The sequence below is a fragment of the Cupressus sempervirens genome, chromosome 7 (assembly GCF_028749045.1).
Source record: "Cupressus sempervirens isolate cs-2001-9-10 chromosome 7, ASM2874904v1, whole genome shotgun sequence".
NCBI classification, from domain to species: Eukaryota; Viridiplantae; Streptophyta; class Pinopsida; order Cupressales; family Cupressaceae; genus Cupressus; species Cupressus sempervirens.
The window spans coordinates 285284660-285298351 of NC_143124.1; the positions used below are offsets into that span (position 1 = coordinate 285284660).

At 35.7% G+C, this 13692-nt stretch overlaps 1 protein-coding gene across 1 annotated transcript; it reads left to right on the top strand.

Annotated features, from left to right (window-relative positions):
- The first annotated feature begins 1943 nt into the window (after nucleotides 1-1943).
- LOC149546542 (uncharacterized) lies at nucleotides 1944-5277 on the top strand. Its single transcript, XM_089794618.1, has 2 exons — nucleotides 1944-2298; nucleotides 2632-5277. The coding sequence occupies exons 1-2, from the start codon at nucleotides 1959-1961 to the stop codon at nucleotides 5172-5174; spliced, it is 2883 nt and encodes a 960-aa protein (XP_089650744.1). The 5' UTR covers nucleotides 1944-1958; the 3' UTR covers nucleotides 5175-5277.
- The last annotated feature ends 8415 nt before the right edge of the window (nucleotides 5278-13692 follow it).

Below are 13692 nucleotides of genomic sequence, written 5' to 3' on the forward strand. Positions count from 1 at the left end.
GGAGAAGTTGTGGAAGGTGAAAGCTTTGGAAAGAAAAAGCTTGAAAGTGTGAAAGTGTGAAGGCTTCAAGGTGTGAAAGAGAAAGAAAAAGTGAAGAGTGGGATTTCTTGAGTCTATGGACAGAGTGTCGAATGTGAGGCAGTTTACAGTAGGATTGTGATGGAGTTGTGAGTGTGTAGACAGAGTGCTGAATGTGAGACAGTTTACACTTGGATCTTGGATAAAGTTGGAGAAGAGCTAGTGACTGCGGTTTAGAAACAAGGAGGTTGCTTGGTGGCTTGTGAGCACAAGTTGAGATCTCGGATGTTTCTACTAGAGTGTGGATCTGGACTAGCTTGGGTTTGGATTGGATCTTGAGAGATCTTGTTGCATTCTTTGTCATGAGTTGGTAAGGGTGGTGTGGCCCTTTGTCAGTGGTATCAAAACGTACCTTTGTCAGTGGTATCAGAGCTGTACCTTCATCATGACCACTATGAAAGTATTCCTATATTGACAACGCTTTAACTTTTTAAAACTTGTCTATTTGAATACCCATGAAAAGTACAAAACATCTCACGAAGACAAACAATTGATATATCATTAAATAAATAAAGAATATTTTTATTATATTTCAATTTATGATTAAATAAGTTTTAATTAAGTTCATAATTATAGTAAATAGTACATTTTAGGTGCTATATAGGCATCCCCCATAATTAATATCCAAACTACATACCTCTAGTATTCCATACACAAAGATGGAAACGAACTTTTAAATGGTATGGGAACTAAACTATTAAGGTTGCTGAAATGTCATATTCGTACCTAAACATGTTTTTGTCTCATTACTAACTCAATAATGTTAAAAAAAATTGACCGAAGCTGCCCGAAATTTCTCACCGAATATTAAATCAAGAAAAAATGCCAAACAGATGAAGGCGTATTCTCCTCAAAGTTGCTTGCTTCTAGAAGTTCTCTGGATTGATATTAAGCAATTATTTCGATGTGATGTATTAATTTTGATATTTGATATCAGTGTGTTTGTTGGCGATTGATATGCTCCATTTAATATATCATTGAAATCCAAGGTTGCTGAAATGTCATATTCATACCTAAACATATTGTTGTGTCATTAGTAACTCAATAATGTTCAAAAAAATTGACCGAAGCTGCCCGAAATTTCTCACCGAATATTAAATCAAGAAAAAATGCCAAATAGATGAGGGCGTATTCTCCTCAAAGTTGCTTGCCTTCTGGAAGTTCTCTTGACTAATATTAAGCAATTATTTCGATGTGATGTATTAATTTCGATATCAGTGTGTTTGTTGGCGATTGCTATGCTCCATTTAATATATCACTTAAATCCCGATTTACAATTTATCACTGATCTTTTTGTTTTAATTTTGAAGTAAATTTCTTTGATTTCAATTTTCAAAATATTCTAATTTTAGTGGAAGAAAACTAAAACTTATGTAGCTGGCACCAATAATTAATAAATAATCTGTAACTCATTACAAAAATTGTAAAAATTGAGTGGTTTGAAGACTGATAAAATTTTGAATGGTATAAAATCTGCCAACAAATATCATGAAGGGTCAAATCTTCTAAGATATATTCTAATCTTTGTCAGAGATGTAGATCCTCCTTAACCAGAATGATGACTGTATGGGATAAATGTTACAGATAATTGGTATCTGTGAATCTCTCACAAAAAAATTACCAAAGAAAAAATAAAGTCAAACTTTTTGTTTTTTCCAAATTCACCAAAACATAGTAATTTTTTTCCAAATTTTAAATAATATTATTGAACTTTTTCTTATTAAAAGGTTTTTAATGAATCAATTAATTCTATCAAACGATATCAAATTATTAGAGCCAAGTGCTATATCAATAGACTAAAGACCCATACACTCATTAAAGATTTTTTCTGTAAATCTTTTATATCTTGGTTCCTTGGGCAAATTGATATTGCTATAAAAATGGAGAAACATACATGGTTAATGTTTTTGATAAGCTGCAGTACTGCTATCATAGTTTGCAAGTGCAACAACATTGAATGTGTACCTAAGGAAAGGCTTGTTCTGCTGAGATTCAAGACTGAGGTAGGAGGAATAGTTCCTTCATGGAAGAGCTTTAATTGCTGTGAATGGGATGGCGTTGAATGCAGCAATCTCACATCTCATGTCACCGAACTGCGCCTCTCAAAATTAGTGCTGAAAAGCTCGTCGGCAATTCATACCTTCAGTCCTCTGTTCGAATTAAAGCAATTGGTATATTTGGATATAAGCTCCAATGGTTTCACTGGTGCAATACCTACGGGTATTTCTGAAAACACTTAGATCTCTATTTGACCAAGTGATTCTACATGAGATAATTAGATTTTTAAGTTTCTATTTATTTTTATAGATAAACTGTATAAATACTTTTAATCAAGTATTTGGTGATTCCACAATTAACATATTAATAGTTTCTTAAAATGTGACACAGATAATACGTGATGTTTTTGTATGATTATGTCTCTCAGTTCTTATTGTTACACTTTCGGAATATAAAATCCAGTAAAATGAGAGTTCAGTTAAATTTAAAAAAATATATACATGGTCCTTCTTTAAATGCATTATCAGACTTCAAAAACTTGTGTTTTGGATTCAGGTATATCTGGACTCGGAGAACTGAAGCACCTGGACATGCGCAACAATTCTTTCGAAGGCGAGATTCCGTTGGGGCTAGGGAATCTCACAAAGCTCGAGTATTTGAATATTGCCATGACCGAGGAGGATGCGTTCAAATGTTGGTCAAGCTTAGAGTGGGTGCGAAACCTTACGAGGTTACAGTACTTGTCAGTGAAATACGTGGAGCTATATGGAAAATTTGAAGAGCTGGGACAATACTTGTCTTCTCTTAATGGTCTGCGCTTCCTTGACATGAGTAACACCAAATTGACAGGCCCATTTCCCACTTTTCTCCTCAATCTCACATCTATCCTACACCTTGATTTTCACGGCAATAATTTTTCTTCCGCAGTTCCTTCATGGGTGGGAAATATGACTAGTCTGGTTTCGCTCAGTTTTTATAAGTGCGGTCTAACAGGCCAATTCCCGCTCACTCTCTCCAGATTACCTCACCTCCAAGAGCTCAGAATGTCCGAAAATGATTTGTTAAGTGGAGACATAGGCGAAATTTTAGGCAGCGGATGGCCTCAACTCTCTCTGCTTTATCTCTCAGGGCGCTGTATAAGCGGACGTTTGCCGTCTTCCATAGGAAATATTTCGTCCCTAAGAAGCCTCGCAGTTATAGGGACAAAACTAGGTGGGTCTCTTCCCGCCTCTCTTGGCAATCTCTCTCTTCTTGGCGGACTCATACTGAGAGATAACTCCTTGAGAGGACTGATTCCACCGTCGCTCGCTCAGCTTTCTAAGTTGACAGTTCTGGACCTCTCCTTCAATCAGCTCAGTGGCAACTTACCTTCTCAGTTGGAAGGACTTTCAGCACTTCGCAGATTTGATCTACAATCCAATCAGTTGAACGGCACCGTTCCTACTTCTTTAGGACATCTACAACACATAGTATTCATTGATCTCAGTTTTAACAGTCTCGATGGCGAATTTTCTCTCCAGGCTTTTGAAAATACTTCCAGCCTTGTTCGCCTCTATATTTCGTATAACCAGTTGACTGTTTACCTAAATCCTGATTGGGTACCCAAAATCTCCTTTCAAGTTTTAGGATTGGCCTCCTGTAATATTCGAGGTTCCATCCCTACATTTCTTTCAACGCAGTATAGATTATTGGGTTTGGATCTCTCCAACAATAGTCTCGTTGGAAGCATTCCGTCCTGGCTTTGGGATCTCAAAGTCGCAAACTACCTTAATTTGTCATACAATAGTTTAGAAGGTCAACTTCCCCCTATTTTGCAAGGAACATATCAACACCTGGATCTGCGCAATAATATGTTAAGTGGTCCTCTTCCTTCGCTTCCCCAGTCCCTTCGAGCACTGGTCCTTTCCAATAATGGCTTCACAGGAGTTATTCCTAGCCAAATTGGTATGCTACTTCCAAATATCCAGGTTTTAGGTCTCTCGCATAACAGATTATCCGGCAAGATACCATCCAGCATAACAAATTGTTCAGTTCTAATGAGATTGAACCTAGCAAATACCGGTTTGGATGGAGAGATTCCATTTGCCATGGGAAGGCTATACCAACTCAAATCAATGCACCTGAATGACAACAAGCTGAAGGGAAATTTACCAGAGAGTTTGTCCAACTGCTCTGATTTAGAGATTCTCGATGCTGGAAATAATTTTTTCTCTGGAGGTATTCCCAACTGGATATCAAAACTCTCCCAGTTGATGATACTTGTGTTGAGGAAAAACAGCTTTACAGGTTCTATTCCACCTCACTTGGGCAATCTCAGCCATCTTCATGTTTTAGATTTGTCAGAAAACTATTTGACTGGACCCATTCCTACTGAGTTGGAGAAATTAGCTGCAGGAATGGTTCAAGCCAGAAGCTTAGTAGTACAATACTCGAATGGTACGCCGTCCTATTACAAAGAAGAGATCTCAATCACTACCAAAGAAACAAAGTTGATATATGTGGATTCTACTTTGTTACTTGTAACATGCATTGACCTGTCTGGAAATCAGCTGTCAGGTAGCATTCCTTCAACAATGGGTGTTTTTAATGGTTTACATATTCTCAATATCTCCAGAAACAATCTTAGTGGAGAAATTCCCCATACATTGGGAATGCTAGAGCAAATAGAGTCTCTGGATCTTTCCTATAATAAATTGCAAGGCAGGATCCCAGAAGAGATGCAACTCCTTTACTTCTTATCTGTTTTCATCGTGTCTAATAACAGGCTTTGTGGCAAGATTCCAACGGAAGGTCAATTCTCCACCTTTAATGAGGCCTATTTTTATGGCAACCCCTGTCTTTGTGGCTTCCCACTTGATAACAGATGCCCAGGATCACCACGCATCATTCCCATTATTCAAATTGGGGATGGGGATGATGACAAGGAAGAGGGAACGGGTTATCCTTGGTATTGGTATGTTAGCTGTATGGCTACATTTGCTATTGGATTTTGGGGAGTATTTGCAATTGTGTGTGCAAGACGGTCATGGCGAAGAAGATACATTAACAAGTTAGATGAAGTTGTTGTTAGCTTTTCTGATATATTTACTGGGCATTAGAACGTTATCAAAAGCAATCTCATCTTTAGAATAATGCATCTGCTTCTTGAAAAAGAAGACGACAGATGAATTTCTGAATCTAGATTTTTCAGCCGCAGGGAGATCCCGCATCACTTGTACCAAATGGCACCGGCTACGGTGCAACTTATTGGCACCGGCCCGACTGTCATATCTGTTGTCCCAAGGGATGCCATAGTCCATTACTTCTGACATCGTCAGTTATGTCTTTAGAATAGTTCTAATTGTATTTAAATTATTATGTTTATAATATATTTTATAATGAAAACAAATATGAAATGGATCACATTCACAGCATAATACTCATCAGGAAATGAGCACTGCTACACCAACCTCAGTCATTTTATTTATATGCAGAAGTATAGTTAGTTGGAATATTAATGACTTCAGTTGAGGTAGGCGGCTGTAGACAACAATGGATGGCTGCACATAGTAAATGTGTGTTTTCAGATATTTCTTGCTCATCATAGTAATTAATTTATTCTAACATCCTCTCTAAATTAATTACACTAATTATGCTAAATATCTATACTAACTATGTAAATGTCTCCCTATAATCTAGATATGATGGGTCCCGGTCTTAAGCCTTGTTAGGTACCCATTTACAATCATATATTTCCAAAACAAAATGGTTGGAATTCATAACAATCCTCCATGAATGACAACCATAAGATAGTCAGGTGACTTCTCATAAGCCCAAAAGATGTTGAAGAGATACAAACTTTGCTTCACTTAAGGCCTTGGTGAATAAATCAGCAATTTGGTCTTTTTGCAATATTGTAGATGAATCTCATTTTGTTGGATCAGATGATGGTAGACCTCAATATTGTTTGGTGCGGGCATGAAACACTAGATTCTTAGACAATAAGATGGCACTTTGATTGTCACAATGAAGTAGAGTAGGCCCTGCATGATGTTGCTTGAGGACCCATAGGATAGCACATAACCAAGTGATTTCTTTTGGTGCTTCATTTTCAAAAGTATATTCAGCTTCTGTAGTGGATAGAGCAATGGTAGACTACTTTTTACTACACCAAGAAATGGGACCTACACCAAGATAGACAACATAACCTACAGTGGACTTACGATCATCTGCACATCCTAACCAATCAAAATCTGAATAGCCAATAAGGGGAACATCTCCATTAGATGAATAATAGATGCTCATTGTTAAAGTCCCTTTCACATATCTTACTATTCTTTTAGCTACTATCCAACGTGGAACTTTAGATGAACTCAAAAATCTAGAAACCACACTAACTGCAAAAGAAATATCAGGACAATAGTGTGTCGAATACACAAGACTACCCACCAATTGCCTATATAAGGTAGGATCTAAATCTTCACCTTCCATGTCCTTTCTTAATTTTAATCCTGGAGAAATTGGAGTAGATACACTCTTACAATCTTCCATTCTAAACCTCTTGAACATGTCTAGAGCATACTTTGTTTGAGAAAGGTAAACACCATCATCATTTTTCCATACTTGTATCCCAAGGAAATAGTGTAGAAAACCAAGATCTATCATCTCAAATGTATCTTGTAAACTTAACTTTATGTTACTGATTTGATCCAAGCTATGTCCTGTGATAATAATATCATCAACATAGAGCACAATAATTATGATATCGCCATCATCAAATTCCTTTGCATACAAATTTGGATCGCAAGGACTATTATAAAAGCCTTGAGTTTGAAAATATTCATCAATCTTAGCACACCTATCCCTTGGAGCTTGTTTTAAACCATCTCAAGACTTCCTTAATTTGCAAACCAAATGTTCTTTCCCTTCAATTTTAAATCTTTTTAGTTGAGTCATATAGATTTCTTCATCAATTTCATCATTCAAAAATGTGTTTTTAACATTCATTTGGTGTAAAGGCCGCTTAAAATGAGCTACTAATGCTATAATAGCCGTGACAGTACTAATCTTTGCTACCGGGGAAAAAGTTTTTGTGTAATGAATTCCCTCTTTTTGTGAATATCCTATTACTACTAGTCTTGCCTTATGTTTTTCAATGCTCCCATCTGACCTGAACTTAGTCTTATAAACTCACTTATTGTTAACCACACTCTTACCCTTTGGTAACTCTACCAATTCCTAAGTTTTATATTTTATCAAGAAATCATACTCAATTTTCATAGCTTCTTCCCATTCATGGTTTCCTTTAGCATCTTTATATGTTTAGGGATCATTGGTCTTCATTATGGTGGTTATTAAATCAAAGTTAATTTGATAAATTCTTCGATAAATATCTTGAATACTCTTAGACTTTGGAGGAGGACTAGATTCTTCAACTATATCAGATGTTGCTTTAGAACTTTTACCAATTTCAAAATCATTGGGAGATTCATGAGTATATATAGTCACTTGTGGAATAGGAGAGAATTTTGGCACATCATGAAAGCTCTCATTAAGCTTGAGATTCCTACTAGTAAACACATCTTCTACACTAGGATCATACAACCTATATCCTTTCCTTGGTCATCATACCCGACATTGATGCACTTAATGTTCTTCTTATCAAATTTCTTTTCTCTAATCTCATTTGGCACATGAGCATATGATTCACATCTAAACACTCTAAAATACTTAATATTTCCTCCCACTCCAATCTTCTTCAGGAGTGATGTTTTGTAAAACACTTGTGGGAGATCTATTCAAAACATGAAATGCAGTATTAACTACATCAGCCCATAGAAACAAAGGAAGACTCTTAGATTGTATCATACAACTTGCCATTTCCACTAAAGTCCTATTCTTCTTTTCAACAATGTCATTTTTTTTAGGAGTATATCTAATAGTCATCTCTTTTGATCCAAGAAGAGATGCAACTCCTTCAATTCTTATTTGTTTTCATCGCATCCAATAACAAACTTTGTCTGAAGATTCCAATGGAAGGTCAATTCTCCACCTTTAATGAGGCCTATTTTTTTGGTAACCCTTGTCTTTGTGGCTTCCCACTTGATAACAAACGCCCAGGATCACCACACATCAGTCCCATTATTCAAATTATGGATGGGGATGATGACAAGGAAGAGGGAATAGGTAATCCTTGGTATTCGTATGCTAGCTGTATCGCTACCTTTTCTATTGGATTTTGGGGACTATTCACTATTGTGTGTGTAAGGCAGACATGGTGAAGAAGATACATCAGCAAGTTAGATGAAGATGTTGTTACCTTTTCTAATATATTTACTAGGCATTATAATTCTATTGAAAGCAATCTCATATTTAGAATAATGCATTTATTTCTTGAAAAAGTAGACTACAGATGAATTTCTAAATCTAGATTTTTCTGCTATAGGGAGATCCCACATCACTTGTAGTAAATTACCTTCAATAATTTGCATGTCCTTCAGAGAATCTCCTTTACAAAATGACATCATTTTCTTATGTTTCCCATGAGATTGCATCAATCTATTTAGAAAAACTATTTCTTTTAAATTTTGAGACAAATGAGAAACAAGCATCAAGGAAGTACGAGGAGATGTGATTGAATTGATGCCAACTACATTCAAAAGAATATTGAGCAATCTGTGAAAATTATCATTATTGTAGTCACTGATTATTAATCTCCTATTGTAAATGATTATTAAACTGTTGGAAACAAATTCATAGCTAATATTGAGAAATAACACAACTAAAACTTCACCAATAAACTACGGAAAGAGATTCAGAACACAATGAACACAATATTTTTGGACAAATTGTCCTTGGAAAAATACCTAAGGGAAAACCAGTTCTGTAGATGGAAAATATATTAACTTCAGCAAATCAAGAGATACAAAATTCCTTGCCTCTCACTGGTAGAATTTAGACAACCTTTAAATTTCTCCTGTTGATATTTTCCACTACTATCCCCGATGCTATCACTATGCCCTTGCTAACACTACAAGACTATTTTCTATCACTGCAAATTCATTTTCTAACACTGAAAATGCTTCTACAACTCTTGTTGTTCTCTATTTTGTTCTATTCTCCAAATGCCTCCCTTGAACCCCTTTTATACTACTTAACCAAGAGGTTTCTAGTTGCTTCTTAATAAAGACAACTCGACCAAGATGCATCTAGTTGTTTCCTAACCAAGAAGCTTCTATTTGCTTCTCAATTAAAATAACCTAACCAATATGTTACTAATGGCTTCTAGAAGGAGTCAATTAATTAAAAATTAATTATTTTATGTAACTCTAATAATTATTTTCCAATTAATCACATATGGATGAATAGTTGTCCAAGCTACCTAAAATTAACAATCCTTCTTAGAGATGAAGTTGTTTTACATGACACCAATCTTATCTCTGAAGAAGATGAATTTCACCTTCCCCAATGCCTTGGTTAGAATGTTTTCTACCTGCTCCTCTTTAGGTATGTATTGTAGTTGAACAACCCCCCGTTGTACACAATCTTTGATGAAGTGATATCTGACGTCTATATGTTTAGACCTATCATGAAACACTGGATTCTCAGACATTGATGCAACTCTGATTGTCACAATGTATCATAGTAGTCTCAACCTTCTAAAAAAACAAGGCTACTAACCACTTCTAAAGCCATATAGCATCACATGTCACCATGTTAACTACTATGTATTCTGCTTCTATTGAACTAAGAGGCATGAATTTTTTATTCCTATTGAACCAAGATACAACTCCTAATTCCAAAGTGAAACAACACCCTGAAGTGCTCCTTTTGTCTATTGTACTTCCTTCCCAATCTACATCAATATAGGCCATCAACTTGATACCTTCACGTCAGACATATCAGATCCCATACTCAAATGTACCACACAAGTAACACAATACATGGTTGGCCATTGTCCAATGCATTCTCTTTGGTTCAACCATGAATTGACTAGGAGAGTTTACTGCAAATGCTATATATGGCCTAGTGTTGACCAAATACATAAGCAAACCAATCAACTATCTATATAAGGTGGGATCTACATCCTTCTTCTTAGATCTATCTACCTTCCTCCAATTTGTGATCATGGGTGTAGACATGGCTTTGCAATCCTCCATCCTAAATCTCTTGAATATTTCAATGCAATATTTCCCTTGACCAAGGAAAATCTCTCCATCTATCTGCCACAACTCCATTCCTAGAAAGTAGTGCATGAGTCCTAAGTCTTTCATCTCAAACTCTTTTGCAAGGTCCCTCTTGCAGTCTTCTATGAGCCCTAGTTAACTTGTAAGAAACAAGTTGTCCATATAAAGAACAAGAATGAGAATCTCACCCCCAACCACCAAGTAGTAGAGGTTAGCATCTGCTTGACTCTTCACAAAGCCCATTCCCGGAAAATATGTATCAATGCACTCATACCATGCTCTAGGATCCTGCTTGAGTCCCTACTTACTGTCTTCAATCTGCACATGTGGGTATCTTTATTGTGTGCTATGTGGGTATTTATGGGAAGGCTATACCAACTCAAATCAATGCACTTGAATGACAACAAGCTGAAGGTAAATTTTCCAGAGAGTCTATCCAATTGCTCTGATTTAGAGATTCTTGATGCTAGAAATAATTTTTAGAGATTCTCAATGCTAGAAATAATCTATACTAACTCTCTAAATGTCCCCCTATAATCTAGATATGATGGGACCTAGTCTTAAGCCTTGTTAGCTACCCTTTTACAATAATATATTTCTGACACAAAATGGTTGGAATTCATAAGAATCCCCCCTAAATGACAACCATAAGATAGTTAGGTGACTTCTCATAAACCCAAAAGATGTTGAAGTGATACAAACTTTTCTTCACTTATGGCTTTGGTGAATAATTCAGCAATTTGATCTTTTTGCAGTATTGTAAATGAATCACCTTTTATTGGATCAGATGATGATAGACCTCAATATTGTTTGGTGCGAGCATGAAACACTGGATTCTTAGACAACAAGATGGCACTTTGATTGTCACAATGAAGTAGAGTAGGCCCTACATGATTTTGCTTGAGGACTCATAGGATAGCACTTAGCCAAGTGATTTCCTTTGGTGCTTCATTTTCCAAAGTATATTCAGCTTTTTTAGTGGATAGGGCAATCGCAGACTACTTTTTACTGCACCCAGAAATGGGACTTGCACCAAGAGAGACAACATAATCTATAGTGGACTTATGATCATCTACACATCTTAACTAATCAAAATCTGAATAGACAATAAGGGGAATATATCCATGAGATGAATAATAGATGCTTATTGTTAAAGTCCCTTTCACATATCTTAGTATTCTTTTAGCTGCTATCCAATGTGAAACTTTAGATGAACTCAAAAATCTGGAAACCACACTAACTACAAAAGAAATATTAGGATAATTGTGTGTCAAATACACAAGACTACCCACCAATTTCCTATATAATATAGGATCAAAATCTTCACCTTCCATGTCCTTGCTTAATTTTAATCCTAGAGAAACTGGAGTAGATACACTCTTACAATCTTCCATTCTAAACCTCTTCAACATGTCTAGAGTGGTCTACCTCACAATAGGTGTATAATAATCATGCCAAAGGTCATACTTAGGAATAGTGTATTCAATCTAAGGACTATTTTTCCCATTATGAGGTGCATTTAATTTTTTCAACCTAGGGATGTATACTTGAAATGGTCGGCACAGTATGTGCACTAGGTTTCTTAATGTGTCATTATCCTTATGTTGTAGAAAAGTAAAATGCAAGGAAAAAACCTACACTAGTACTGTAGGAAACTAACACAGTAAACTCTTCACTAAAATGAATACTAGAAATCTAATGAAATACTAACATATATTCCATCTTAGTTCATCTACTATAACTATTCTTACAGATGTTGCAGGAACACTCACAAAGTATGATGCTATAGGAAGGAACTTATAACTTCTACCTACACTACTAAAAATCCTTGAAAATAAATCTATACTACTCTAATCTAATCCACCTTCCAAGTGGATCCCCTTAGTTGGCTTCTACTAATCTACTAACATAGAATGTAAACTAGGAGCTATTTCATTATGTTCCAAAAATTCCTTACATGAGAACAATACATAAAACTATAAAAACAACTCATTGCAAGAGTCAATAGTTTCTTGTCATAAACATTCTTCTAACCTCTAACACTATTGGTTTGATCTCTATAAATTAAAGATCGATGCTTATTTAGCAACATTAAAAAAAAGAAAACTAACATTTAGTCTACCAGTGAAAAGGGAAGAAAAGGTAATAGCTCAAGGCAGGAATAAAAGATAATAACTCAAGGTAGGAATAATAAAGTCTACACAACTGCTTTGTCACAATAATAAATGCAGAGAAATATAAGAGTTCTTCATAGCTCCTCCATATTAGTAGTTGTGTCCCTTGGTACCATTATGACTCTTTCCACCATGACTTAACATCTTTTCTCCTTGAATGCTATTAGCTGTCTTCAATGTTTCCCTTTGAATGCTTTCGACCAGCTTCAGCTACTTTTGCTAATCATTTTAGTTATTATGCAGAGATATTTGAAAATAAGCATTATGAAATTAAATTCAAATATCAGAACACACATTCTAATGGTTATATGAAATACTACAATATATATACAATATTGAAAAATTATAACATAGTATCTACCCATAGGTTAATCATTAGTTCAAGCAAACATAGGTTCACAAATGTCTTGGTGGGAATAAAATAGATTATTTAAAACTATCATAAAATAGAAGCAATAATTAGCCTCATCATCTGCCCCCTAGTAAATTGATGCTTGTCCTCAAGCATTGCATTTCCTAGTCAGTGACCTAAATTCCCCAACTTTAGTCCTTCCTTTCCTACTGCATTTGAAGGTGTAGTAGAATCCTTGTGTTCTTTCCCACAGTTTCCTTCTATTGTCCTCCTATAGTTTGTCAAGTCTATCAACATTAATATCATACAGGGCCACATGAGCATTAGAGGTTGCATAGTGAGTGGGCACCATAGTTTCGGTCTAGCCTGTTTCCCCAACTCTATATACTTTGGAACTCGGTGAACGGAAACCTCTAAGTTGATCTGGCTTTGATCTTTTAAGTGTCTTAGATAATATGGCCCACCTACTTCTAGCACCAACCATTGCTCTCTAAAAGGAAAAGTAAGATAGGTTCTCATATTCTGTGTACACCTTGGTTTTGGTAGTGAAGATTCTATCCCTTACTCCCTTGTTCTTATCCCCATAAGTTAATCTAAACCAGTCCCTAAGGACTTCTAGTTTACTGCTCTTAGCTCTTAATGATAGGGGCTATGTTCTTTCCTCATCACTGTAATTATTCAATTGTCTATCATAATTAGCTTCATTATGCATCCAAGACATCAAATCCCTTAGATGTATATCCCCTATATAGAGTAAGGGATTCCATTGAGTTTCTATTGGAATGATAAAATTGTTCACATATAACTCATTGAGCAAGTTTTGCTTCCAGGATGCTAGAGTTTGGTATAAACCATAGAATTCCTTAACTGATTTGAATTCTACATTTATGTTCTTGAGAGTTAGCACAAGTTGGAGTAAAAGGAA